The 27,393-nt window shown below is 38.5% G+C and overlaps 1 protein-coding gene across 5 annotated transcripts; it reads right to left on the reverse strand.

Moving 5' to 3' along the window:
- Positions 1–484: 484 nt before the first annotated feature.
- On the reverse strand, positions 485–27,177 carry LOC149610458 (uncharacterized). Of its 5 annotated transcripts, none has more exons than XM_089858915.1 (25): positions 27,006–27,177; positions 26,860–26,933; positions 13,944–14,200; positions 12,981–13,175; positions 12,762–12,920; positions 12,562–12,694; positions 12,337–12,439; positions 11,727–11,991; positions 11,521–11,661; positions 10,985–11,182; positions 10,744–10,914; positions 10,596–10,678; positions 10,316–10,526; positions 9,643–9,847; positions 9,428–9,579; positions 8,832–9,343; positions 8,292–8,445; positions 8,164–8,226; positions 7,957–8,108; positions 7,514–7,895; positions 7,189–7,430; positions 6,810–7,117; positions 6,592–6,740; positions 4,351–4,575; positions 485–2,200 (listed from the first exon to the last, which is right to left on the reverse strand). In XM_089858915.1, the coding sequence occupies exons 3-25, from the start codon at positions 14,134–14,136 to the stop codon at positions 2,028–2,030; spliced, it is 4,569 nt and encodes a 1,522-aa protein (XP_089715041.1). In that variant the 5' UTR covers positions 14,137–14,200; positions 26,860–26,933; positions 27,006–27,177; the 3' UTR covers positions 485–2,027. The 5 variants fall into 5 exon arrangements, with proteins under 5 accessions (XP_089715041.1, XP_089715039.1, XP_089715040.1 ...); XM_089858916.1 differs by lacking the exons at positions 485–2,200; positions 26,860–26,933; positions 27,006–27,177 and adding exons at positions 2,415–2,541; positions 2,622–2,667; positions 19,836–20,118; XM_089858913.1 differs by having other exon boundaries at positions 26,860–27,177.
- Between the last annotated feature and the right edge of the window lie 216 nt (positions 27,178–27,393).

Genomic DNA, 27,393 nt, shown 5'->3' on the forward strand with positions numbered 1-27,393 from the left:
GTTCTGAAGCCCTAAATGAAGGATGATTATGGAGGGAGAGAAGAGATAAGATGGAGAGGTTATGATGATGGATGACCTACGGCACTGAAACTCTCCCAGTGTACCTTGAGCATGCCCCCACCCTTCGGCAGGTTAAGTGCTGCCGCGTAGCGCCATTGTATTTATATGAGAACTAGGTTCTATTTTTAAGACATGGGGGCCATGCTTTACGATTCCGTACTGTACGACCCTAAATAAAGGTTTAGGATGCTGGGAGGACTTCGGGGCCATAGGTGGGGGTACAGAGGCAACGTTATATGTATGGGGATTACCACTCCATCCCTCTCTCCTTCAAGGATTAAGCACCCAGTGGTAATAAGGCGCCGTTAAATTAAAAAGCTAATTAGAAAAAGGTGATAAAAACGTATGTTATCAAAATAATACCAGGAAATTTAGTAGGTTTATGGAGTTAATAGTGTTAGTAGGCGCAAGCAATTAGAGTGTGTTTCAATATATTTACAAAACAATTTATTTTGTAGTTTCTGTAGTTTTACATGTTAATATTTTGAAAGTATATTTGTTAATGGGTTTAGTTAGTATGTTTCATAGTTTTATATATTCACGGCTGTACAGAATATTTGTAAAGTTAATTATGTTAATTTGTCTTGTTAGAAAAAGCGTTATATAATTCACAGATGTGGCAGCGATTATACGAAGAATATAATGGTTTTTTTTATAAGAAATTTTACGCGCTTTTTATTTCATGTAATTTAAATATTTATTTTTGGTTAATCGCGGTTTAGATTGTTTAAGCCCACTTTTAAATAAAAGGCGATGGATGTTCCGTGGACGGATTTTTCCATTTCATCAGTTATATACACCATCCAATTCAGAATATTTGTAAAGTTAATTATGTTAATTTGTCTTGTTAGAAAAAGCGTTATATAATTCACAGATGTGGCAGCGATTATACGAAGAATATAATGGTTTTTTTTATAAGAAATTTTACGCGCTTTTTATTTCATGTAATTTAAATATTTATTTTTGGTTAATCGCGGTTTAGATTGTTTAAGCCCACTTTTAAATAAAAGGCGATGGATGTTCCGTGGACGGATTTTTCCATTTCATCAGTTATATACACCATCCAAACTTAAAATGCTTGAAATTTTCCATTAGAACATTTGTTTTAACTCCGGGGAAAGTTGATTCATTTTAAGATTGAATATTGACTAGAATTTTAAGTTCTTGTTTTTTGAAAAATGGTCCCGCATATATCCCCAGAAGAAAAAAAATTTAGTTTTAGACTTTTAGTTCACTGCCAGAATATGCTTTAAATCTTGGCGAGCTCAGCTATTCCCTCAAAAGCTAATTATATCACAGGATAACGTTTATAATGAGACAGGAGCTTGAAATACACATACTAATTTGTGCTCAGAAAGCGCCATCTCCCTCTATAAACATTATTCGACTAATAATAACCTCATCAATAGTTAACGACATTTCGTAATTTCTTCTGTAGTTCAAAATGACGAACACCAAAAACGGCATATTTATTGTTCATGAAGCTTTTCAGAATCGAGCCCCGGCCGGGTTTCGGCACCAAACCAGTTTGAAAGGGAATAGGGATAGGATTTAGGGTTAGCAGTTTGTAGCTAATTTCCAATAACCGTGCGCAATTTTAGAATAATTTTTGCAACTACTAGAGTTGAAAGGAGTTTTAGGAAGAGGTAGGTGTCGGTATCAATGTTTAATCTTTTGCAGTAATTAGTGTGGAACTCGGGACTAATTAACCTAATCATGCGAAATTGCTTGGAATAGGTTTAAGGTTTCAAGGGTTGTAATCCAAACTTTAAGGGTGGGATTTGATTTATATTCTGGTTTTGATACCAAAACCGTTGGGATAAATTAGAATTGGGAATGGTTTTTTTTTGGGTCCCGGGATTCGGCACCAAATGTCTCGAAATTTGAGGGTTTTTTTTTGTAATTCAAGTTGTAAGAGACTTTTTGTTTCACTCCCAGATATCGGAACCAATTAAACGTTGAGGAGATTAGTGAATTGAAAAGGCATCATCCTCGGCGCGAGCTAATTCCTGTTGCGATATCTTGGCCTGATTCTTAGCTTCTTTCTTCAAACGCATGAAGAATATCACCACCATTCCCATGATGGTAACGAACATCAACGATGCCACGATAATTCCCGCTATGGCTCCGCCGGATAAACCTTTATTACGAATCAAAAATAAATACCTTTCGATTTTGTTTCTTTTTTTTTGTATACAACAATAAGAATAGCTTCTATTTTAGGCTATCGGTATTCCTACATCGTGCCTTAATATTTGTACCAACTAGGCCTAAAATTAGTTTTAAAATCAGGGTGGAGATAGGAACAAGATAGACAGAAGGAGAAGAACGCTTCTAATGAAAGACTTTTCCACGATTCGTAGTGTTTTATCACAAAAAGGGCTATATTTTGATCTCTAGTAGGAACTTCCGACGCGGTTCTCTTTGATGTTCTTCAATCGAATGAAGAACATGACCACCATGCCCATAATGGTTACGAACCTACAAAAATAACACGTAACCTTTTGACCTCGTCCGAAAATTAAAAGAGATTTAAAGGATGCCTTTAAAATTATAATTACATAAGTGCGGCCACGACAATCCCGGCTATCGTTCCTCCGGATATACCTGCGTGGAAAAAAGATATTTTGGTGAAGCACGAAAAGCGAAGTGGATAAAGAATAGATGGCCAAAGTATAAATACATGAAATGAATGACAGGGTTGGTTAAACTACGGGTGTCACTAAAGGAGTATTAGTTGGTTCAATAAGAAACGAAAGTATAGTGTAGAAAGCTCAGTGCATTAACGTGCAAATTACGAATGGTCTGGTCCAGCCTCATTAATCGAATATAAATCAAGATCACCTTGTGTTAAAGAAGCCTTGAACAAAAAAGTTACTGTTTTTTTTTCGCGTTATATCAGAAGGGGATAATTGAAGAAGGATATCCTCTTAATACTTAAGTTATTCTTCACAGGCTCACACTTTTTGTTTGCTCTCCCGCTCATCAAACTACAGAGGGGCGTCGCACCTTGGAGTGAATTCTATAACTGATTGGTACTAAATCTTCAGCAATCAACCCACCAACCTCGTGTTGACGTGGTGGGACAAAAATTCCACAAGCGGGTCTTGGCAAATAGTTATAATAGAGTAATGATGAGGGAAATATTTATCGCGGATGTGATTCGATTTAGTAACCTTGCTCCAAATGAAAAATGATGTTGGAAAGAATCATTTTACAATTACCCCGCTTTGCGATACACTTCTCTTGAAGAGTAGTATTATATACTTCTGGTTATATTAGTGGCTGGGCCAGTGTCTTTCGTAATTACAAAATGGGTGCGTTTAGGAAAGTCAAGAAAAAAGAGATAGAAAGAGAAAAAAGACTACAAGAGTGAATTAAGGATTACCAGTGAATAGTTAACGACAGAGACGAACTAAGGCCTAGCTCGTGCGCTAGTTGAGACAAGAGTTAGAGAGATAGTCTCCATGACACAGCGAAAGAGAGAGAGAGAAGCTTTATGTTATTGTGGTGACGGACATCTCTATAGCGTAGACCACTCAAATAAACCTAAGACAACAACTAAATATAAAACAACAACTGGTACGACACAAAGTACGACGATAAAACAACGAATGTTTTATCACTATCCAATTAAGGAAATACCACTACAACACGAAGAAAAATTACCGGTAGCCATAGACACTAAGAGATTAAAACTAAAAGCCATAAAGAGTGAAATATGGTCCCAAGAACGTTGTCACTGTTGTTATATCCGGGTCTTCTTCAATCCTTCTCTCGAACACCTGTTTTCTTTCATCGTTTTGATTCCCGGATATAACAATTTCCCAAAAGGCTCAGTTTATCACGGATTTATTCAGGAAAACAATAGAGGCGACACAGGGAATCTTTACACAGCTACGTTGATATTTGAGATACGTTAGGAGTCATAATTTACCAGCGTATCCTCAGACCACCTAACCATGGACAGGCAAAGCCATGTAAGCCCGGGTTAACAAATGGCAATGCGTATCACGCCCCCTCGAGCGTCTATCGACCTCAACTTATAGCCGAATTTTACTATTCTACAAAGGTTTGGTGTTAAACTTGCGACACCCGCCGCCACAGCGTTAGTGCCAGGAGTTGCTCCAATCAAACCTAACTCCCTATTCAGTTGCCTGTCCATGGTTAGGTAGTCTGAGGTGTATCAGTCCAACTTTCCAAGTATAGTTCTTACGGAGTGGAGACGGGGAGAAATATTACCTGTGTCGCATCTATATTATGAAAAGTACTGGTATATTTTTGTCTCACCGCTTTTAACTTCCAACGCGGTGTAAAGTCCAGTTTGGGACGCAACGCAGTGTACTCGATTCTCACTAATACCCAAAGTTTGAACTCCCTCCATGGACCACGTTTCGCCATCCCATTTATGGCACCTGACGATCATGCCCGTCACGTTTTTACTATTTTTGTCAACGATTCTTTGCAGAAAATGGAGTTCTAAGCCACCATCTTCATAAACGCTGATCTCTCTCCCTAATGAAATAAAAATTAAGTTGATTTCTTATTGGATTTGATGAAAACAAGTGTTCAAAATATTTTCTCGCTATTTAAATCGCTTGACTCATGGCTCTACAAATCCTGGGGCACTCGGTGTGACTTAGATATAGTAGACAAATGGACATAAGTCGTTCTGTGTCCGTGGTCTAGTACTCGTATTAAACGTAACTTCCTTTAGTATGTGCATAAGTTTATAAGATATGTTCCATAAGTTTATAAGATTTGTTCCATAAGTTTATAAGATTTGTTCCATAAGTTTATAAGATATGTTCCATAAGTTTATAAGATATGTTCCATAAGTTTATAAGATATGTTCCATAAGTTTATAAGATATGTTCCATAAGTTTATAAGATATGTTCCATAAGTTTATAAGATATGTTCCATAAGTTTATAAGATATGTTCCATAAGTTTATAAGATATGTTCCATAAGTTTATAAGATTTGTTCCATCAGTTTATAAGATTTGTTCCATCAGTTTATAAGATTTGTTCCATCAGTTCATAAGATTTGTTCCATCAGTTTATAAGATATGTTCCATAAGTTTATAAGATATGTTCCATAAGTTTATAAGATATGTTCCATAAGTTTATAAGATATGTTCCATAAGTTTATAAGATATGTTCCATAAGTTTATAAGATATGTTCCATAAGTTTATAAGATTTGTTCCATCAGTTTATAAGATTTGTTCCATCAGTTCATAAGATTTGTTCCATCAGTTTATAAGATATGTTCCATAAGTTTATAAGATATGTTCCATAAGTTTATAAGATATGTTCCATAAGTTTATAAGATATGTTCCATAAGTTTATAAGATATGTTCCATAAGTTTATAAGATATGTTCCATAAGTTTATAAGATATGTTCCATAAGTTTATAAGATTTGTTCCATAAGTTTATAAGATTTGTTCCATAAGTTTATAAGATTTGTTCCATAAGTTTATAAGATATGTTCCATAAGTTTATAAGATATGTTCCATAAGTTTATAAGATATGTTCCATAAGTTTATAAGATATGTTCCATAAGTTTATAACATATGTTCCATAAGTTTATAACATATGTTCCATAAGTTTATAAGATATGTTCCATAAGTTTATAAGATATGTTCCATAAGTTTATAAGATATGTTCCATAAGTTTATAAGATATGTTCCATAAGTTTATAAGATATGTTCCATAAGTTTATAAGATATGTTCCATAAGTTTATAAGATATGTTCCATAAGTTTATAAGATATGTTCCATAAGTTTATAAGATATGTTCCATAAGTTTATAAGATATGTTCCATAAGTTTATAAGATATGTTCCATAAGTTTATAAGATATGTTCCATAAGTTTATAAGATATGTTCCATAAGTTTATAAGATATGTTCCATAAGTTTATAAGATATGTTCCATAAGTTTATAAGATATGTTCCATAAGTTTATAAGATATGTTCCATAAGTTTATAAGATATGTTCCATAAGTTTATAAGATATGTTCCAGAAGTTTATAAGATATGTTCCAGAAGTTTATAAGATATGTTCCATAAGTTTATAAGATATGTTCCAGAAGTTTATAAGATATGTTCCAGAAGTTTATAAGATATGTTCCAGAAGTTTATAAGATATGTTCCAGAAGTTTATAAGATATGTTCCAGAAGTTTATAAGATATGTTAAAGAAGTTTATAAGATATGTTCCAGAAGTTTATAAGATATGTTCCATAAGTATGACACTACCTACACTTTGTAATGCTAGAGACTTACGGAGAGCTAGTTCGAGAGCGACAGCGCCTCACCAGGAATTGCTTTACAAGAATCTAAGACGTTGCACCTACATCACTTCATGACAAGCTCTTTCTCAGTAACCAGTGACAAACTTATGGAACGTATCTTACGAACTAATGGTATGTGGTTCAAAATTTTACTTTTTTACCCTGTTTTTGTACTAAATTATTTCAAGACTAAGTAAAAAAGAGAAGAAAATCCGTTGTTTTTGTGTTAAAGTTTTACCTGTTTGTGGAGAAAAGATCTTGACGCTAATTACAGGACTAACTCGTTTTCCCACTTTGCCTTCCGGGTGCAAACTTATACCAGGATAAAGAATGAAAAGAATAGAAACTTCTTGGCAATCAGCGTGACCACAAGGTCTCGATACAATCCTAAACAAATGATTTCAGACTTAACTAAGAATCCTGCTAATATAAAAGTTAGGTGATCAAATACGCAACTGCTCTCGAACTTTGGGACTGAAACGCAACGTAACAGCTGGCAATGCCTTGGCCGTCACATTATCCTTGAGATAGAAAAGCTCGTTGTTTAGATACATGTGGTACAAATATAATACAGAACTGTTAATGTCGGTCTTGTCTCGAAATTCCAATCGTTGAGCCAAAGGTGCCGATCGAACTAACGTCTGAATTAGGGCGTCTTGCGTCTTAGAAACATGCCGTAATAAATCCACGTTGTTGGGATTGTTTTTAGCCACATTTGACGTGAAAACATAGGCTCGGTTCAAAGCGGCTAACGAAGGCGTCATCTGATTAATAACAGACATTGACATTAAGATAAAATACTTCATTAATGTAAAGGGTGTGGTTTGGCAGATACCGAAAGATGGAAGGCTTTGGTGGTCGCGCTGGATATACTGTCCAAGACCACCTTCAGCGTCTTATTGTTATTGATGTGAATGAAAGGCTCGAGACAGTCGTAAATGAGCGACACCTGACCAGGCATCAAAGGCACTTGGAGTATGGCTTCTCTTACAAAACTCAGAATGTATTCGCCAACCAAATCAAGCTGGCCAAATCGGGCTGGCACCGCGAGTAATGACAAAGCCTCTATAAAGTTTCCTATATAAATCAGAACAACTGTCAGTTAACTCTGGTAAAATTTGCCAAATGCATGTACTGAGTAAAAAGAACAATAGAATCACCGCCATAGGCCAAATTTGTAGCTTCGGCTATAAGTTTCATAGTCTCGAGAGTCTTATTGGACGACGAATTGGCAATTACTCTTTCCGGTTCTAAAAGAGTGCATATGAAAAGACCATCGCAAACTTCGATGGTCAACGTAACGTTGCTAGTAAGATCTTCCTCGTTTACAAAAGTCACAGTCACGATGGTATCGTTACTGGTGTCGTTCGAAGATATAGGTATGAAATAGCCGGGTGAAGGTGGACCTACGAAGTTAAAAACGTTGGCGTATTGTGGTCCCGTCAATGCAACGAGCTCGCCGACTCTGTTGGTGAAGAAAAGTTGATAGGTCAGCGGAGACCGACCTAGTGGAACGTGACACGCTGCTATTTCCGCTTGAACCTTTAAGTTAAATTGAGCGAGTTTATAAATGTTAAAATAAGGAAGTTATTGAAAACCGTACCCTCTCGTATGCGGTGTAATCTTCAATTGTCACTCTGCAATTTGACACTCCAGGAACGGCATATAAATCTATACGATCTGTATTGCATACGGTACCAATTCCATTACAGACGTTCAAAGTTACCGTGTAATCACCGTATCCAACTGTCTTTCCTGCAAAGAAAATGCATGACACACAAGAACGCACGACGGAAGAACAAAAACGAACCCTCAGGAATTAACAAGTGTGTCCTTTCTAAAGATGTCGCGAAAAAATATGACTCCGTGATACCTTAAAATTGAACTTAAAACGTTCAGAAACCATTACGAAATAATGTAATTTATTTTTCGTCTAACCCGTAACATTCCAAAGAATCTTTTTAAATTTGAATCTAGGAACAGGAACAATATAAGCTTCAACCATGAGACTAGCACCAGCGGGAACCAAATACACGCCGTCCTTTTTTATGTGAATAGGCACGTTACGAACTTTAAGTTCCTCGATGACAACCTTGAATGATAACAAAAAATATTACCTAAAGAACAATGACTTAAATAGATCACAAAACGTCCAAGAGAGTTAAGCTCGAGTGCTTTTATCCCAAAAACCATAGGTTTATAAGGTATGTCCCATAAGTATGACATTGCCCATACTTCGTAATGCTAGAGACCTACTGTGAGCTAGTTCGAGAACGACTCGAGAATTGACTACACGCGGTTTGAAGCCCATCTTCATATTTAGTCTGTACACAGCCTTTGACAGCGCCTCACTAGGCGTCGCTTTACGAGAATCTATGACCTACATCACTTCATTTCAAGCTCCAGTTCGTAACCAGTGACAAACTTATGGAACATATCTTATGAACGTATGTAAATACTTATGACTAAAACTCTTACTTGAGGGTACCATTTCTCCTCTGAGATGAACATTGTGGTGTTGTCCTCGTTAAAATAATCCGGATTGGACGAATTATACACTCGCAGGGAAAAAGTCAATTTCGAGACGATAGAAGTGTCTATCTGTTTGGCGCTAAAGACTATATCCTTCTGAGTTTGTTCAGTTTCATTGATAAGATACAACCGAGAGACGTTGGTGGGACCATAATTGTAGCAAGGGAACCTTTGGGGCAGTTCCTTAACTTTCTCCTTGTCACTGGGATCCCTGTGAGTGGCGAAACACCGCCATTCGTACCTCAGGGGTAGCCCCTTTGTGTCTCCGTAAGCCTCTCCCTTCATGACGATTCGACTAGCGTTGATGTGCATCTGACTGCCTATAGTCCGATTGCCCGTGCCCATGATTTTGGCCACAAATATCCGTTTGCCCACCTTAACTTGGACGGAGGAAGAAGTCATTTGCAAGCTGCTGTTTCCCAAAAATGCGTTGACGGTAAATGTGACGACGGTATCTTCTACGCAATTAAGAACAACAAAAAAAAGGTCATTAGAGCTATTTGAATATATGATATAAATACATTAATTAATTACGTTCTTACCAGGAAGAGCGTAGGGTTTAATCCGAATAATACGCGTTACAATATTTTCACCCTTCATCTTGACTCTCGGGTCGCTGCACGTCCAAAAGGCAATGGCTCGATGACTACTGCCTAGGCATCTCGGCAAGGTTGTTTCGTAAAATAATGTTAAACTGCGGGATTGAAGTTAAGGGATAAATGTTGAAAACATAAATGCGTTTTAATGTCTAAAGTACCTTTGGCTTGGCCTAAGTGGTTCCAGATTCATACTGGCGCTGGAATACGCCACTATGAAAGGGCCGGGATAAGGCATTCTTTGGATCTGGTGCGTTTTAAAGTAACGGTTTCCACCTTTAGATATCACTTCCAGCTTAAAGGTGTAAAGGACCCCAATTTCGAACCATTCACTTTGAAGATCCAGATTCAATTCGGTATTGGGGTCTATGTATATAAAAACATAAGATTAGGCTTAGTATACAATACTTCTCTCAAAGAGAAGTGTACCACAAAGCGGAATAATTGTAACATGATTCTTCCCAACATCGGAACATTTGGAGCACGGTTACTAAACCGAATCACATACTCGATAAATATTTCCCTCATCATAACTATACTAGCTAGCGCTTAACTATTTTCCAAGACCCGCTTATGGATTTTTGTCCCACGTCAAGACAAGGTTAGTGGGTTGATTGTCGAGGATTTAGTACCAAACAGTTACAGAATTCACCCAAGCACGGTGCGATTCCCATCTGAAGTTTGAGGAGTAGGAGAGCAAACAAAAGGGTGAGCTTGAGAAGAATCATGTTACATGACTAAAATATTAAGAGGATAGAGAGTGTCATCCTTCTTCTATTATCCCCATCTGGTAATATTCTTAGCAAATTTTATATCAAGAAAAACGCATATTACCATCTTTGTCCTTCACGGCACTTAGAAGTTCACTCGATACATCCTCATCATCCATTCTAACTACGGTCCATATGTAATCGGGTTGACCGTCACTCGGAGCGCTGTGATGACCAAAGATGGTAAACTCGCCGCAGGAGGGAATTTTATTGGGCCCGCTTATACTGATCACCATTTGAGCGGCTTCGGTGTAAAAACGCCTTGCCTCTACCTCCTACAATTAAAAGTTAACGTATAGTTTTGCAAGAACCATAACAAGGAATGACATGTATTAAGTTGTTACCAGATTTTCGGTAGCGGCATACGCTACCTCTTGGCCATCCTCTTTAAGAATATTGGGTTTGAATTCGATTCTAATGCTGTCTTCTGCAATAAAAAGGCGTATAGTTTTTAGCGCGCTTCGGGAATATAAAACATACGGGCCAACTTACCTCTAAGGGCTTGTTTAGGTAAGATGAGCAACTGAGCCTTGGTGGCCCATTTACAAATAACTCCAGCTCCCAGCTTGGCCATTGTAGACTCCACAAGTAAGTCGGAACAAGGGCATTTTTGCAAAGTACAGATATTTATGGTGCGATCAAACGAAACGCTGATTGCGATTCCTGGGAACACGAGGGTGTTTTATCAATTTGACAAGTACGTAATTGGAAATAAAGTAGTGATAACACTAACCGTCCGAGGATATGAGCGCGCTTTCAATTTGAGGCGCAGCGGCAAAGTAGGTAAAGTCGAAGACACCCAAAGCATGTGCTCCATCGAAAGTTGGTCTAACCTGGATTACCTGCGATGACCAAACCAAAGGGAGAATGCAAACGTGAGGTCTGGGATCCTTGTGCGGATTTAACTTTTTGCTTAACCAGCGAGGCCAACCTGAAAAACGCGAGACATCAGCTTTGTAACCTTATTAATAACATCATCTAAACATAAGTTTATAAGATGTGTTCCTTAAGTATGACGCTACCAATACTTCGTAATGCTAGAGACTTACAGCTCGAGCTACTTCGAGAACGACAAGCGAGAATTGAACTTCACGTGGTTTTGCAGTCTACCTTAATTCCTATTGGTCTGTACTAAGCCTTAGACGGCGCCTCACCAGGCTTCTCTTTACGAGAATCTATGACGTTTCACCTACGCCACTTCATGACAAGCTCTCGGTAACCAGGGACAAACTTATGGAACATATCTTATGAACTTATGATCTAACTTACGCTTCGCTCTGATGAGACACGTTAAATTTGCTTCTAGAACGTTTTTTCCTTCAAAATGAAGTTCTACGTCATTTTCATGACTGCTGGCATTTAGGATGGATCTATAGTGTACGCTAGTCGGTGTCATGGATTGATAAGACACTATTGGAAATTGTGAAAAATACATTTTTCTTGCGTCTAAAAACAAATTTGTATGGTAGACTTACTGTTCTTATCATAAACTGTGAGAAATTCATTTTCCAAATAGATTGTCATGGGAGTATCCGTGTCTCCCATGGTTTTATTTTCGCGAGCCCCAATTCGATACTTTCCGATCGGCAAACGAACTGGGCACTTGATTGTGTTTGGATTTTTGGAATTTATGAAACTAGTGACGTTTATGTTGGCTTTGACGTTGTTTGGTTCCGTCAATGACTCTATTATACAAGTCATATTTCTCTTCTGCTCATCAAAGGAGCCTTTGAGCGAAATCTACAAAAAGAACGAGTCAGGGTAAGTTTCCCACAAGATCTTAGTCAAGTCATAAGTTCATGAGATTGTTCCATAAGTTTGTCTCTAGCTACAAACTGGATCTTGTCATGAAGTGACACAAGTGAGCGTCACAGGTCCTCGTAAAGCGAGCCTGACGAGGCGCAGTGAAAGACTTAGCATAGACTAAATAGGAAGATGGACTGCAAAATCTTGTGTGGTCAATTCTCGCTTGTAGTTCTCGAGCTGTATGACTCTAGCATTACGAGGGATAGGTAATGTCATACTTTTGGAACATATCTTATAAACCTATGGTCAGATGCAATGACGCGAGCTATGGACACTGACGTCGACACCGGTGTCGCTGGGAATGTGAGTTGGAAAGATGTGGTTAATTTTCAGGCACTTGGTACCCTTCTTATCGCAGTTTCCGCAAATGTCTCTTTTGTTTCTGATAATCCATAAAAATGTCAAGTGTATAGTTAATGGTATTATTTGGTATAAACGACCAAGGACCGAAGTAAGACAACACACCTCAGTTGCCATACCAAAACTAATGGTCAATTTACTCACGATTTGCACTCAACGCAAACAATTTCCGTCGAGTTGACACACTCGATGTCCACGCACGTTTCATTGGTCGTCAGGTTACGATAATCCCTGCAAAATCCACAGAATTGTCGAAACTCTGTTACCTTTGCATTTCCTATGATAAAAAATAACACCGTTATGTTGGAAAAGAAATCGTTTAGACTAATTTAAGAAAACAGTACCAGGTATAACACAGTTCTCTTGGCAGTCTTTAAAGGGACTGGGAAAGTTTTCAGGACCGTAACCGCATATTCCACAATCGTCTGGGTGGTAGACCTTCTCGGCATTTTCTCCAGTTAAGCACAAACCCAAGCAGTCACGGTTTTCAGGGTCTTTTTGACCTACAATTAACCAAGGTTGTTTAGAGACGCTATTTTAACACAGTTGAATCCATTCCATACCTGGAAATGTACATTTTCCCGTGCATTCATCAATATACGCTTGTCCTCCACAAGTTCCATTGCAATCCAAGACAGCGTCCCCACATTTTCCATGGCAATCTTTACCGTAGTCGAGTGGCAAGTTCGTGCTACCACCCACGCAATATCCGCACTCGTTGAGCAACTCCGCGTCTGGGAAACCAAAATTCGCGCAGCCTGGTGTAAAAAAGAAATAACGAAGGTTTTTTTTCAGGGAATTATTATCTTTACGCCAGGTATTTTTTGTATTGTCCAAAGACCGGTAACTTTAAGCATAAGTTCATAAGGTATGTTACATAAGTTCATATGATGTGTTCCATAAGTTTGTCACTGGTTACCGAGAGCTTGTCATGAAGTGACGTAGGTCATAGATTCGAGGTAAAGCGACGCCTGGTGAGGCGCAGTCAAAGACTTAGTAAAGACTAAATAGGAGGATGGACTGCAAAACCGGGCGTTGTTAATTCTCGCGTCGTTCTCGAACGAGCTCTCAGTAAGTCTCAAGCGTTACGAAGTATAGCTAGTGTCATACTTATGGAACATATCTCTTATGGTTTAGGTAATGCATTAATATTCCACTCATTACGACATGGAAATAAATGAACATGTCCGTACTAAGAAGGTCACTTAGTTTTTACTTCAAATTTTTAGTTAATATCTTGACCATAGTCGGATTAAAACCCTTTAGGGCAATGCCGTCGCCTATAGACACATTCCCGATAGACCATTTCGATGTAAATAAGAGGGAAAGACACGCCATCCATCTCGATTATTGACGCCTCCGCTGCAGTCTCTTTGTATCACGTGAGTGCGTAGAGACGGCAATGTATCAACCTCTTTGTCCCAATACTGAGAATTGCCACCATCTTGCTTACGTCGAAAAGGTCTATTGGTTAATCCGGCAGAGACCGCTAAATTAAGAGAAGCTTTTAAGAAATTGATACTTACTTTCCGTAAAATTTATGTTGTATAAATATCTATCCACCGACGGAATTTGTATCGCCAAGGTCAAGACGCCCATGGAGACCAATAAATAACAACAGATAACGGGTAAAATGGACCAAATGTGTCTAAAAGTAAAGCGCCTCCCCAACGTCCCGTTATCTCTTTTATCTCTGAAGGGGTTGGGTCGGCAAACCATGATCTAATTGCGGAGATAGTACCCCAACGCTGACCGCTAACAGACGTTCGGCCTGCGGATAATCCTGAAATTCAAACAAGAAGGCAATACTTGGTTAGAACTACCGACTCCATAGTACGGAGGTTCCTGATTATTTATAAATAATGACATTATGCAAAACGATATAAAGAACAAATAATCACGTAAAACCTAATTAGAAGATAACTACACGTTCGCGTAAGAAAAGAGTCGCTTTTACTCATGAAGGCGATGCTTAACCTCTCTATTTTCAATGGATGTCCAACACACTGTTACAAGTACGCTTAATTTCTTGGTGTACATTACGTACTCGTACAGACTAGATGGGAACCGCACCGAAAGTTGGCGTGATTTACTCTTTGGACAGTATAACTGTGATTCTCTCTTTCTCTGTTCGAGTGGGCATTGGTAGGGGGTATGGGATTAGCTCAATGGACCATTTCGGAAACCAACACACAGAGGTCAAGGCCGCTATTGGGCTCTAAGAGGCAACGCCAAACGTAGCCGGAGTTCACTACAGCGGGAGGCTAGCCAACTCGCATTGCCTCTAGCGGTACTTCTTGGCGAGAGGGAGAATACCCTAATAGTGGTCCCCTTAGTGTTGGTTCCTCTGTATGTAATTTACGAAACGGTCTATAATTGTGAGAGAAGTTGCGCGAGGCCCCAAAATTCTCCAACATAGTAGTAGAATATTTAAAACTCAAGTCTTTCTGACCCAATATGTGCTTTGATCTCTTCTTAACCAGTTTTTGTTTCTCGTGTGTCCATTGGGCTAGACACGCACACATAAACACTCGAGCCAGTGAAAAAAACCTCCCAAGGTCACCAACTACATCTATCCCGGTCAGACATAATTGACCAAAACTTTTATATTTTAGGCCTAATCATAATTTTCCGATTAATGAAAAAACCTTTGACACTACACTGAAATCGTGCAGCGATAGGTGTAAAAAGTATTAAATTCAGTGAATTTCAGTCTTCTAGGTATTTTGGCGTGGTCAATTTCAGCGCCTATAAATGCTTAAAGCCGCTAGGTTATCGATTAACGCGTCAACGAACTGACCGGTTGTAAATGGGTCAGTTGGTTGGAATTATGATTTTACGTCGTTTTCGTCATTAATTACAAGGTGAATCTATCCAATGAACGATTTTTAGTATCAAAGATCTAGACACCCGCCCTTTGTAAAAGGGTTTGGGGAAAATGAACCTATATTCGATATTAAGTACTGGTTGAATTGGGCGTCCGCGAAAGCTTTTAGGAATTAGGTTCTTGCGGTATGACATAAGATATGTTCCATAAGTTTCTCACTGGTTACTGAGAGCTTGTCAAGAAGCGACGTTGGTCGTAGAATCTCGTAAAGCGATGCCTGGTGATGTAAATAAGAGCGTAAGTTCATAAGATATGTTCCATTAGTTTTCACTGGAGCTTGTCATGAAGTGACGTAGGTAATAGATTCAGGGTAAAGCGACGCTTGGTGAGGCGCTGTCAAAAGCTTAGTACAGACTAAATAGGAAGATCGATTGAAAAACTAACCGAGTGTAGTCAATTCTCGCGTGTCGTTCTCGAACTAGCTCGAGCTGCAAGTCTCTAGCATTACGAACTTGTATAGGTAGTGTCATACTTATGAAACATATCTTATAAACTTATGGGTATGGCCTACTAAGATATATCACGTGCTTGGGACAGAAATAGGTTTAGATTTCTAAATTTGATGGAACTATATTGTAAGTACTGTACTGTAGCACTCTATTTTCTTGCGGTGACCAATGCATTCATACGCCTAAACGATTTTCAAGGGCGTTTGAATTGAACCGGAAGTTGTGACCACGATAAAAAATATGAGCTACTCTGTAGGACCAAGAATTCACACATCTAATAGGAATCATTGTGATCTCATATCTCCAACGTCAATTTTCTACGCTGGTTTTGTGGGTCGGACTTGAGTACTTTCCGTCACGCGTCATAATAGGGACTTAGCAGAACTGCGTCATGTGCTAAAAAAACATACCAGGAGGAGGGGCTTAATTAGCTTTCATTCTGTAGAAAAAACATACCATAATTTCGCTGGGGGGGGGGTGGAACTAAACACGAATTGCCAAGTCCCTATTCTGACGTCTTTCTAACTAGGTGATTTCATTTAATTAGTTGGTAGCAAAGCAAGGTCTGGAGCTCGCACAAGATGCTAGATGCAGCGAGAGGGATTATTCGCAAGGTGAAATTTGGTATACATCATGACTAGTCTGGCTCTTCTCACAATATCCGCCTAGATACTTTGAGATAAAGGATACACAATGATTCCTATTAACTGTATGTGTTCCTTGTAGAATCAAGTATATCATCGTCCGTAAAGGTCCTCATTGACTTACCTACAAGGCTGAAATTTTGCAAGTACCTTACTCTTAAGCAGTAGGTTTGCACCAAGAAAAATTTTTCAAATACGCGACTATATTGAAAAATGGCGGCCAGTAATGGAAAAAAGCATTTATTTGTGGAATAACTTCCGCGTGTTTCAACCAATTACAATAATATTTAGCATACTAGTTTGCTATATCCTATAGACCGATTTTATCGCGGTTAAACTTGCCACCATATTTTAAAATGGCGGCCGTAACGTCATGAAAATGTCCCGACGTACTGACGGCAACCGTCGGCTTCCCATGATGCTTGTGTATTTTTTGACCATGATACACTACAAATCCTAGTAAGTCCATAAGATATGTTCCATAAGTTTGTCACTGATTACTGAGACCTTGTCATGAAGAGACGTAGGTGAAACGTCATAGATTCTTGTAAAGCGACGCCTGGTGAGGCGCTGTCAAAGGCTTAAATAGGCAGATGAACTGCAAAACCGAGTGTAATCAGTTCTCGCGTCGTTCTCGAACTAGCTCTCAGTAGATTTCTAGCATTACAAAGCATAAGTAGTGTCGTGCTTAACCAACATATCTAATAAACTTATGATTACCTTTAAGACACCTTACAAGAAGCGATATCTAGTTTATTCGGGAGAAGGTATAAGATGCCCAAGTATTCGCGCGCCATAGTCCCAGTCCCCCTTTCAAAATACAAGGGGGGAAGTAAAAGGAGGCCGGTGCTATTTCGCCTCTCGTTAGACGAAATTTTCGTCATTCGCGTCACGCTGACGTGAGTTTTCAGGAACCAATGAGATGCTGGTTGTAATTTAGAGGCGGGGATTAACTCCGGACTTACGTTTGGACTGGAGATAAAGCTAGAAATGTGGCGAATTTACACCTTCTCCCTAGTAAACTAGATATCGCTTCTTGACCTTATTTCTAACCTTTGGTCATTAGTAATATTTATATCGAATTTATTTATTTTTTTAGAAAAGTTTAATAGTTCCTTTTATTCATTTATTGTCGGGTATAGAATAAAGGATCATTAAAAAGGTGGAACCAGAAGAAATTGACGCACATTCATATGCAAAAACAGTTTATAATGTTTGGTTCGCGTTCCGTGCCTATTTTGAAAAATAAATAATTTATAAACACCGCAAAAATAGGCTTTCTAAATAATGTTCTCGTAACTTCGAAGGTTTCCGGGTCGTGCCATAAAATTCGTGCTCATTAGATGACGCATGAGCGACAGGTAGCTTTATCATGGAGAAAAGAGGTGAGAAGGAGTGGCGTGATGATGATGTGCGATCCGCGGCAGTTCAAGTCTCCCACAATACCTCGCTGTTAGGTACGTGGCTGCTGACACGACGTAATCGAAACGCTGAGAATGCTGGGAGGAATTCTTTGCCGTAGATGGGGGTTCAGAGGCAAGGTTATAGGTATAGTTATAATTACTACACCTCACCTCTTTCCTCCAAGGTTTAATAACAGATTAAAGGACTAGTAAAGTAGATCTGCGGATCCAGTGTTCATGCTGACACCACCCTACCGAAACGCTGAGGATGCTGGCAGTACTTCGTTGCAGTTATAGGTATGGAGATTACGACTCCATCTCACCTCTTTCGTCCAAGGTTTAATAACAGATTAAAGGACTTGTAACGTTTATAGTACTATACCATAAGCCTTTGGTAGTCTTAAATACTTGTAAAACAATGTAAAATTAAGCTAGTTTTGTTATTTGAAAATGTAAAATAAAATAACCAATTTGACAAAGTGATTGAGTAATAGCTGTGTCACATTCTGATGTAAAAGACAGGTGACTCGCTTCCTTCCATAAAATATTACATGAATCTCTTTGCGCATCTTTCTAGGGTAAAATATTCACCCGTTCTAATTAAAACTTTGTGGCAGCGAGACCTGTCCATAATAATAATAATAATAATAATAACTAGGTAGGTCGTTGAAGACGTTTTATCTTAGCAACCATTAAACGCGGGGAGATATTTTCGAGGCGAAAAGGTTGAAGAAGGTATCTAAGGTGCGCGGCGAAGAGTAATATCAGCCTTGAACAGCTGTTAAAAAAGTTCCTATCGGGAACACATAAAAATAGCTGAATAATTTGATCGATAAATGAGTAGCGGTCCACCAGAATGGGATATAAAAAAGTTACCCGAATCGTCGCAATATCTCTAGAAATGCATGATGCTACATATCGTTTTTTATGGTATTACAAAATTTAAAATAAAATTAGAAAGTTTGGATATCACACGCATTTTTATGTCTTTAAAAACTGGAAATATACAGGGTGTTTCCAAAAGGGTGAAAGGACCGACGTGCAGTGAGTTCTGTGGGCGATCTCGGGTCAAAATAGACCATTTCGATGTAACTAAGAGCGTAAGTTCATAAGATATGTTCCATTAGTTTGTCACTGGAGCTTGTCATGAAGTGACGTAGGTCATAGATTCAGTGTAAAGCGACGCCTGGTGAGGCGCTGTCAAAGGATTAGTACAGACTAAATAGGAAGATGGACTGCAAAATTAACCGAGTGCAGTGAATTCTCGTGTCGTTCTCGAACTAGCTCGAACTGTAAGTCTCTAGCATTATTACGAAGTAAAGGTAGTGTCATGCTTATGGAACATATCTTATAAACTTATGCTAAGAGGGAAAGATACGAGGGTAAAACCCCGCCTTCATCGCGCTTTTGGCACTTGCGCAGAAGTCATTTTGTATTATGAGTGCGCAGAGAAGGATGGCAATGTATCAACCCCTTTTATGTCCCGATACTGAGGGTTGTCTACCCCCATTTGTTACGTCGAAAAGGTCTATTTGAGGGATTCCAATCCCTCAAATTTTGACCTAGTTTGAGTTTGAAAATCTGCACAGTCGCTCCATAGTTAGTCTCGATACTATGTTTCCAGTTAGATAGAACCCTTTTCGCTGTGGCGCGGCCTTAAAGTTAAGAGTTGAAAGTTCGTGCGTCATTACCAAGAAGGTACGATAAACCCTCCAAAAATAAAAAGACTTGGATATGGGCCGTTTGTGCGACACACTTCCCAAGTACCTTCTTAGACCCCAAGTTGATATGAGCTTAAGGGCATCACGCGATATACCGTATTTTAACTCTTTAGGCCTAAACGAGCCGAGGAGTGGTGCTCAATTTTGTATGGGAAATAAAAAACGGATTTAAGGTTATTTAACGTTATGAAAAAGAAGAGAAAAAGACCGCCAGTGAACAGCAAGTTTAGGGTAAAACCTTGGTGAAATTGTATTGATCACAAGAGCATGCGTGACATTTTTAAGCTCGACGGTCGTACATCTACTCTACCTACCACGTTAATGCGGGATCTATTATGAAGCAAGGCTCAACTAAGACGGCCTTCGCCGTAAGGCGCTACAGCTCCAGGGAAAATGGTTGCGCGTAGCTCAACGCCTTTCTGTAATTACGTCAAAGCGTGTTTGTTTAACCTACGTCTATCGACTAGCTGCGGACATCAGTCTTGGCAGCTGAATACCGACATTACTCCAACGAACCGAATACGGATTTTAAAGAGAGGGGTCCCGGTCGCTAATTTCCCGTGACCATTCTCGGAAACAAATGGTGGGACTATGTTGACGCATTTTGCTTATCGGGTGAGAGTAGACGCGGTCTGAGAATTCCGTGAGCCACGGCCAGTGGTGACATTGAGAAATACTATTTACCAATTGGCAACAGAGTTAATTTCATATGATATGTTTAATTTTCCTCTATTAAATTTGATTCCAAAATACGCGTAACAATGAGGTATTTTGAGATTGAGGGCGGCCATTTTCCAAGATGTTGGCAGATTTCAAAAACCGCTTTAGGGTTGATATATAGAGACCATTTAACGTCTATTCCCATTTCGAGCCCGCATTTATTTCACATTTTAAGCCCACAGAACCTTTATTCACATTTTAAGCCCACAGAACCTTTATTCAAATTTTAAGCCCACAGAACCTTTATTCACATTTTAAGCCCACAGAACCTTTATTCACATTTTAAGCCCACAGAACCTTTATTCACATTTTAAGCCCACAGAACCTTTATTCACATTTTAAGCCCACAGAACCTTTATTCACATTTTAAGCCCACAGAACCTTTATTCACATTTTAAGCCCACAGAACCTTTATTCACATTTTAAGCCCACAGAACCTTTATTCACATTTTAAGCCCACAGAACCTTTATTCACATTTTAAGCCCACAGAACCTTTATTCACATTTTAAGCCCACATAACTTTTATTCACATTTTGAGCTCATATATCTCGCATGCTAAACTTTGAGCTAAAACCATAGAAGAGTAGGCCATATAACTCGCATGCTAATTTCGAGCTAAATCGATTGGAAACCACGCCCATTATCTCTCAAGGTGTTTGATTACTTAGAAAGAGTTTCATGAAGTTGACCGCCAACAATTATTTTCATGCTCCCCAAACTATTTTAGATAATATCCCATCGCCCACGGAATTCTAGGGTTTTATAGGGGATTTGGAAACACTAAAGTTGCGAGGCATATCACTGGGGAAATTTACGGTAACTGACACTCATTTTGAAAGAGATAGCTTATCTATATCCATTAAGCTCGAGTCAACATATATGACAAAGTATTAACAATATTAACAAGAACCCATATAGCACCCGAGAACGTTTGAATTTTCACCTTAGCTGTCCATGAGGTAAACTTTTGGCACTGGACAGTTTGGTTTCATACTTAAAAAGATGGCGATGAAGCGTAAGGGAACCGATAATAGTGGGGGTCAAGCTTACATAACGGCGCTATTGCATAACCGAACGTTCTCTGGTCTCTTATATGTTATTGGTATTAATGGTATTTGTTGTTTGTTGTTTTGCCCTTTCTGTTGTAATTGATAATTATGGAAAAGGTCACTTTGTTATTGACCCGAGGGTGTTGTTTCGAATAATAAAAATAGTTATCCAAAGTATGGTTCACAAGATTAGTTCCGTTTAGTGAAGTGTTGTAATACTAAATAAGGAAAAGTATAATTTTATGTGGAAATATTTTCACTTATAAATATATAATTATATAATTATACAGTTATATTTGTTATAATTCAGATTTATAAAAGTGTGGGAAAATTTATCTTAAGCATAGAGAAGGACGTATCTTTACCACTGTCAAAGGCAAATTAGAATAACAGAAAGTGAGGTAATAGACAACTTTGATGCAACTAAGAGGGAAAGGCTTAGCCTTCCATCCTGATTTTAGCACCTGCGCTGTAGGATTTAGGGATCATGAGAGTGCACAGAGTTGGTACCGGATCAACCCCCGTGTATGTCACTTATACTGAGAGTTGCCCACCCACCCCGTTTTACATCGAAATGGTCTCTAAAGACTCGACTTGATCTCTGAGAACAAAAGTACTCTAATGCCTCAAAAGTCGAACTATATTCGTCGGAGAGAATAAAACGATAACGTAATATTGAAGTAGAGCTCTGATTGGTCGCCTAAAGAAGATAGAGAGAAATATAGACTATTAGAGCGTCGTTAACATCATACGAAAGGTTTCATCCACCTCTAACAAAACTACAAGCTTCAAATTCAGTCTGAGCGGTTGAATTGTACTCACGAAAGACTGGCAACCCTTCTCTGCACACTATTTATAGAACAACAGTGAAATTCTGTTGAGTTCATCACGGAATACGGTCCGGGTTTCGGTTTCTTTCTTAAACGTAAAATGAAGAACTTCCGAGAATGGGTCAAGAGACTCAATTAAGACGCCAGCCAATAAACCGTCTATATGTAGCTCGGAAAGCATTATTTTATTTTTAAATCGATTCGAATGCCTAGTATAAGTTGGGACGCAGCACTCTATAAAGTGCGTTATAACAAAAGTATATAATACTTCTCTTCGAGAGAAGTGTACCAAAAAGCGGTGTAAATGGAACATGTTTCTTCACCACATCAGAACATTTGGAGCAAAAGTTACTAAACCGAATCACATACGTCATAAATAGTTCCCTTATCATAACTCTATTAGCGCTTAACTATTTGCCAAGGCGCATGCGCTTTTTGATTTTTGTCCCAGCACGTCAAGACAATCAAGGTTTGTGGGTTGATTGCTGAGGATTCAGTACTAAACAGTTATAGTATTCACCCCAACTGTGCGATGCTAATTTGAAGTTTGATGAGCGGGAAAGCAAACAAAAAGGTGCATGAGCCTGGGAAGAATCACGTTACATAACTAAAGTATTAAGAGGCTACAGTGTCATCCTTCTTCTATTATCCCCTTCTGGTTATAAATAAGAGTGCGTGTCCCTCTGTCATATCGTCGTGAAGAAGTTACGAACAATAAACTTTGCAGCAAATGGTTGCCCATTTTTCAACTGTATAATAATGGACATGACAAACAAGGGACTAATCACTCTGAGATACCCTGTGCACCAATTACTCGTCACGTGTTTGCACTGTCAAGGGTAAGGGCGTCTTCAAGAGAATAAGTAAACCTAATACCATTAGTACAAGCATAAGTTTATAAGATATGTTCCATAAGTATGTCACTACCTATACTTCGTAATGCTAGTGGCTTAATGAGAGCTAGTTCAAGAACGACGTGAGAATTGACTACACTCGGTTATGCAGTCCATTCTCCTATTTAGTCTATACTAAGCCTTTGACAGCGCCTCACCAGGCGTCGCTTTACGAGAATCTATGACGTTTCGCCCACGTCACTTCATGACAAACTCTCATTAACGAGTGACACACTTATGGAACATATCTTATAAACTTATGGTACAAGGTGGTACACCGATTACACTGAACGACTGGACAACTATACAGGGTGTTTCTGAAACGTTTGTCAGAAATTAGGGGTATTTTCTTTGGACGATTTCGAATCGAAAATGTACTATGACATTTTGCCGCCAGGGCCACCGTTTTACAATAGCGGACAGAAAAGTAAAAAAATTGTTCCGACGGTCAACGTAGGTCACCTTTTGCATGCTATGATATAATATTAATTAAATTGAACGGGTGAAACAACCTAAGAAATCCAACAGAATTTCGCAGGCCTCAACCAGATTTCGTAGGCTATACATAGGTTTCAGACTATGAGGATTGATACTATTTACACCAGAATTCCAGGCTACTTTGGGGACAAAATGCAGTACCAAGTAGCCAGCTTTGCCTCCTGGTGTAAAAGGCATAAATCTTCCTCGTCTGAAAACATGCATACGGTACAGCGTGGGAAATAAGGCGATGGCACAGGGGAAATGACCATTTTAAAAATTGCCTAGAATAGTTTAAAAATTAAATCAGGAGGGGGGTCAGTGGTCCAAGGGACCACTAAGAAAATTCAAGGGTAGCTAGAGTCCAGACATTAATTCAAAAGTTTAATTATCCACTTCTTTAGTTTAGCAGACTACGTGCCGTGGTCATTGGTCATGGACCAGTTTATTTATTTCAGGCCAGGTGGGTCGGGTCGCTGGCCTAATGTCCAGTTTAAAAAAATCCTTATTTCCCACCCTGATACGGTAGAACCGTTCTATCATGGGTGCTCCTGGGAAAACCCAACTTTAAGGGGTAAGTAACTATCTGAATAAATTTTGTTCTTCTTTTAAGTTTCGTTCAGCTGCACTATTAGTCGAAATAAAGTTTATCCGTTACGTATATACTGTACGTCCCGGGGCGCCAATGAAATTGGAAACCTAGATTTCGATCTTTCTATACTAAACAGCTAGTATATATATACAGTCGATATATAAACGAGGCCAACTTTCCAGCAGAATTGTCACGCGAGCTCGTACACGTACCACTCCGAATGTAGAAAGAATAAAACCGCTCGCGGCTTATACATTTATAGACCAGAATAAATTCCAACAGCAAAAATTACTAGGCCTAGGTATGTACATGGTCAAATGGAGGCAGGTGGTTCAGACCCCGAAAAAAAAACGCCAATGTTTCACTGAAATTTAATTTATTTTTAAAACTGGTGAAAATTTGAAATTTCAAAGTTAATTTGGGTTTTAATTAGAGTCTATCTATGCCAGGACAAAACTTAAGTGAAGGGGGATCGGGGCCCAAAACCAGCACGGGAAAATCGTTCGAAAAACATTTTTATCTTAAAGATTTGATTTGAATTGAATTGATTACGAAAATATATCAATGAATATCTTGTCGATTTGGACTATAAAGTATTTAATTTTAGAAATTGATGTCGATTTATAGCAGACCGCATTTTAATTATAGCTGATTATTTTCGATCGATTTCTGAATTATGACGTCATATCATGATTGTCTTTCCCGCTTAGTCACAAAGATTGTTTTGGCGAATGAGTCGATATGCTCAAAAATTGTATTTCCAATTCAATTTGGGGATTTTTTTATATTTCTGAATATTTATATTTCGAAAACCAAAATAATAGCTTTATCGTCATAGGGTAGATAGGTTCGCAGTGGACAATGACCAGTATGAAACAAATTTCTCTATATAAGTGCTCGGCAGGGACTCTTAATTAAGGGTTACATTAGTTTAACTTACTTTAATAACTGGCAGAAAATAAAGACTGATTCAATGACTACTTTTAATAAGGGGCTTCACCAAAATAATTCCCTTTAACTGAATTCACCGCTGTTGTGAACATTTTACACGAGAACTAATACAAAAGGGACTCTTGACCGTCAATTTTTCTTCCTTAAGAAACTGCCATTAATATCAATATCAATCAATTTGACAGAAATTTAAGCATACGAAGACTATAGTTCATTTTACTCTTTAAAATAGCCGTAAAGGTTTCCCGGCCATCTTGGAAAATGGCGGCTCGAATAGATTCTTATTTTTTCACAACTTCAGAAAGGGTAGAGCTTAAATTATAACTCTTATATAGTGGCTTAAGTTTTATATAGGGGTTCGAGTATTATATGGCGTATTATATAGGGATTCGAGTATTATATGGCGTATTATATAGGGATTCGAGTATTATATGGGGTATTATTTAGGGGTTCGAGTATTATATGGGGTATTATATAGGGGTTCGAGTATTATGTGGGGTATTATATAGGGGTTCGAGTATTATGTGGGGTATTATATAGGGGTTCGAGTATTATATGGGGTATTATATAGGGGTTCGAGTATTATATGGGGTATTATAAAGGGGTTCGAGTCTTATATGGGGTATTATATAGGGGTTCGAGTATTATGTGGGGTATTATATAGGGGTTCGAGTATTATGTGGGGTATTATATAGGGGTTCGAGTATTATGTGGGGTATTATATAGGGGTTCGAGTATTATGTGGGGTATTATATAGGGGTTCGAGTATTATATGGGGTATTATATAGGGGTTCGAGTATTATATGGGGTATTATAAAGGGGTTCGAGTCTTATATGGGGTATTATATAGGGGTTCGAGTATTATGTGGGGTATTATATAGGGGTTCGAGTATTATGTGGGGTATTATATAGGGGTTCGAGTATTATGTGGGGTATTATATAGGGGTTCGAGTATTATATGGGGTATTATATAGGGGTTCGAGTATTATATGGGGTATTATATAGGGGTTCGAGTATTATATGGGGTATTATATAGGGGTTCGAGTATTATATGGGGTATTATATAGGGGTTCGAGTCTTATATGGGGTATTATATATTGGTTCGAGCCTTATATGGGGTATTATATAGGGGTTCGAGTCTTATATGGGGTATTATATAGGGGTTCGAGTCTTATATGGGGTATTATATAGGGGTTCGAGTATTATATGGGGTATTATAGAGTATTATATGGGGTATTATAGAGTATTATATGGGGTATTATAGAGTATTATATGGGGTATTATAGAGTAATATAGAGGTGTATTATATAGGGGTTCGAGTATTATATGGGGTATTATAGAGTGGTTCGGGTATTATACGGAGGTTTAAGTAGGCGAAAGCACCATAGATTTTCGTTAACCGTCAATCCCTTAGTAAGTTGTCCATATATTTACTCAACTTGAACAATTTCCAAGTACTAATTTATCATTGTGTAACACTCCGCATCTGAACTATAATTTAATTCTACGTAAAAAACGTTGGAAAAATTTACGTACACTTCGTGTTTGAAAATTTGAACTCCAAGAAAGGACATTATTCCAGGAAAGGATTACTGATGTCCAGGAAGGCAAAAAGAAGCCGCAAATAGCAAAGAAAAATTCACGAATGTCCAGAAAGGGTGTGATAAAATGATTTGAAAGATCCCGAGAAAAACAACACCCGATGAAGAAAAAGTAGATTTGGAATTGGTAAAGAAGTCCGACTGAAGTGGGAGAGAGTAACGGTGAAGAAAACTAAGGGGGACTCTGGTAAATGCTCTAGAAAACGAGGGCGCGCAACTTTCACCTTTCCGCTACTACGAGGCGTTTTCGTGTGTACAGTTCTTCCGCTACTCCAGTGACCAGTCCGGTGCGACACACCTGGTGAGAGTAAGAAACAAAGTTTATAGGTAACAGAGGAAGGATTGGTGTACGGGCTGGACATAAGCTGACCGCGGTCTCTCCAATCGAAACTGTATAGCGGCAAAGCGGAGTGTCTCGGACCGAAGGGTTCGACACTAAAACTTCTAGAGTTATTACGAAACTCCTTTATTAGAACGTTTGAGGGAAAATTGTGTTTTTTTTTAAGTTTGGAGTGTCAAGTGTCAATTCCATAAGTTTATGAGATATGTTCCACAAGTTTATGAGATATGTTCCATACGTATGACACTTTCGTAATGCTAGATACTTAATGATAGCTAGATCGAGAACGACGCGAGAATTGACTACACTCTGTTAATTTTGCAGTCCATCATCCTATTTAGTCTGTACTAAGTATTTGACAGCGCTTCACTAGACGTCGCTTTACGAGAATCTATGACAAGTTCTCAGTAACCAGTGA

Source organism: Phalangium opilio, unplaced genomic scaffold, assembly GCF_054372755.1.
Source record: "Phalangium opilio isolate 3A_F unplaced genomic scaffold, DU_Popi_V2 ptg000329l_1, whole genome shotgun sequence".
In the NCBI taxonomy this organism is placed as follows: domain Eukaryota; kingdom Metazoa; phylum Arthropoda; class Arachnida; order Opiliones; family Phalangiidae; genus Phalangium; species Phalangium opilio.

Bases quoted from the DNA above. Each gene is read 5' to 3' on its own strand.
- LOC149610458 (XM_089858915.1), bottom strand. From the start codon at position 14,136: ATGGTTTGCCGACCCAACCCCTTCAGAGATAAAAGAGATAACGGGACG. The intron at 11,183-11,520 runs GTAAGTTAGATC...CGCGTTTTTCAG, and splicing joins GTGTCTCATCAGAGCGAAGC to GTTGGCCTCGCTGGTTAAGC. The intron at 10,915-10,984 runs GTTAGTGTTATC...TCGTGTTCCCAG, and splicing joins CGCGCTCATATCCTCGGACG to GAATCGCAATCAGCGTTTCG.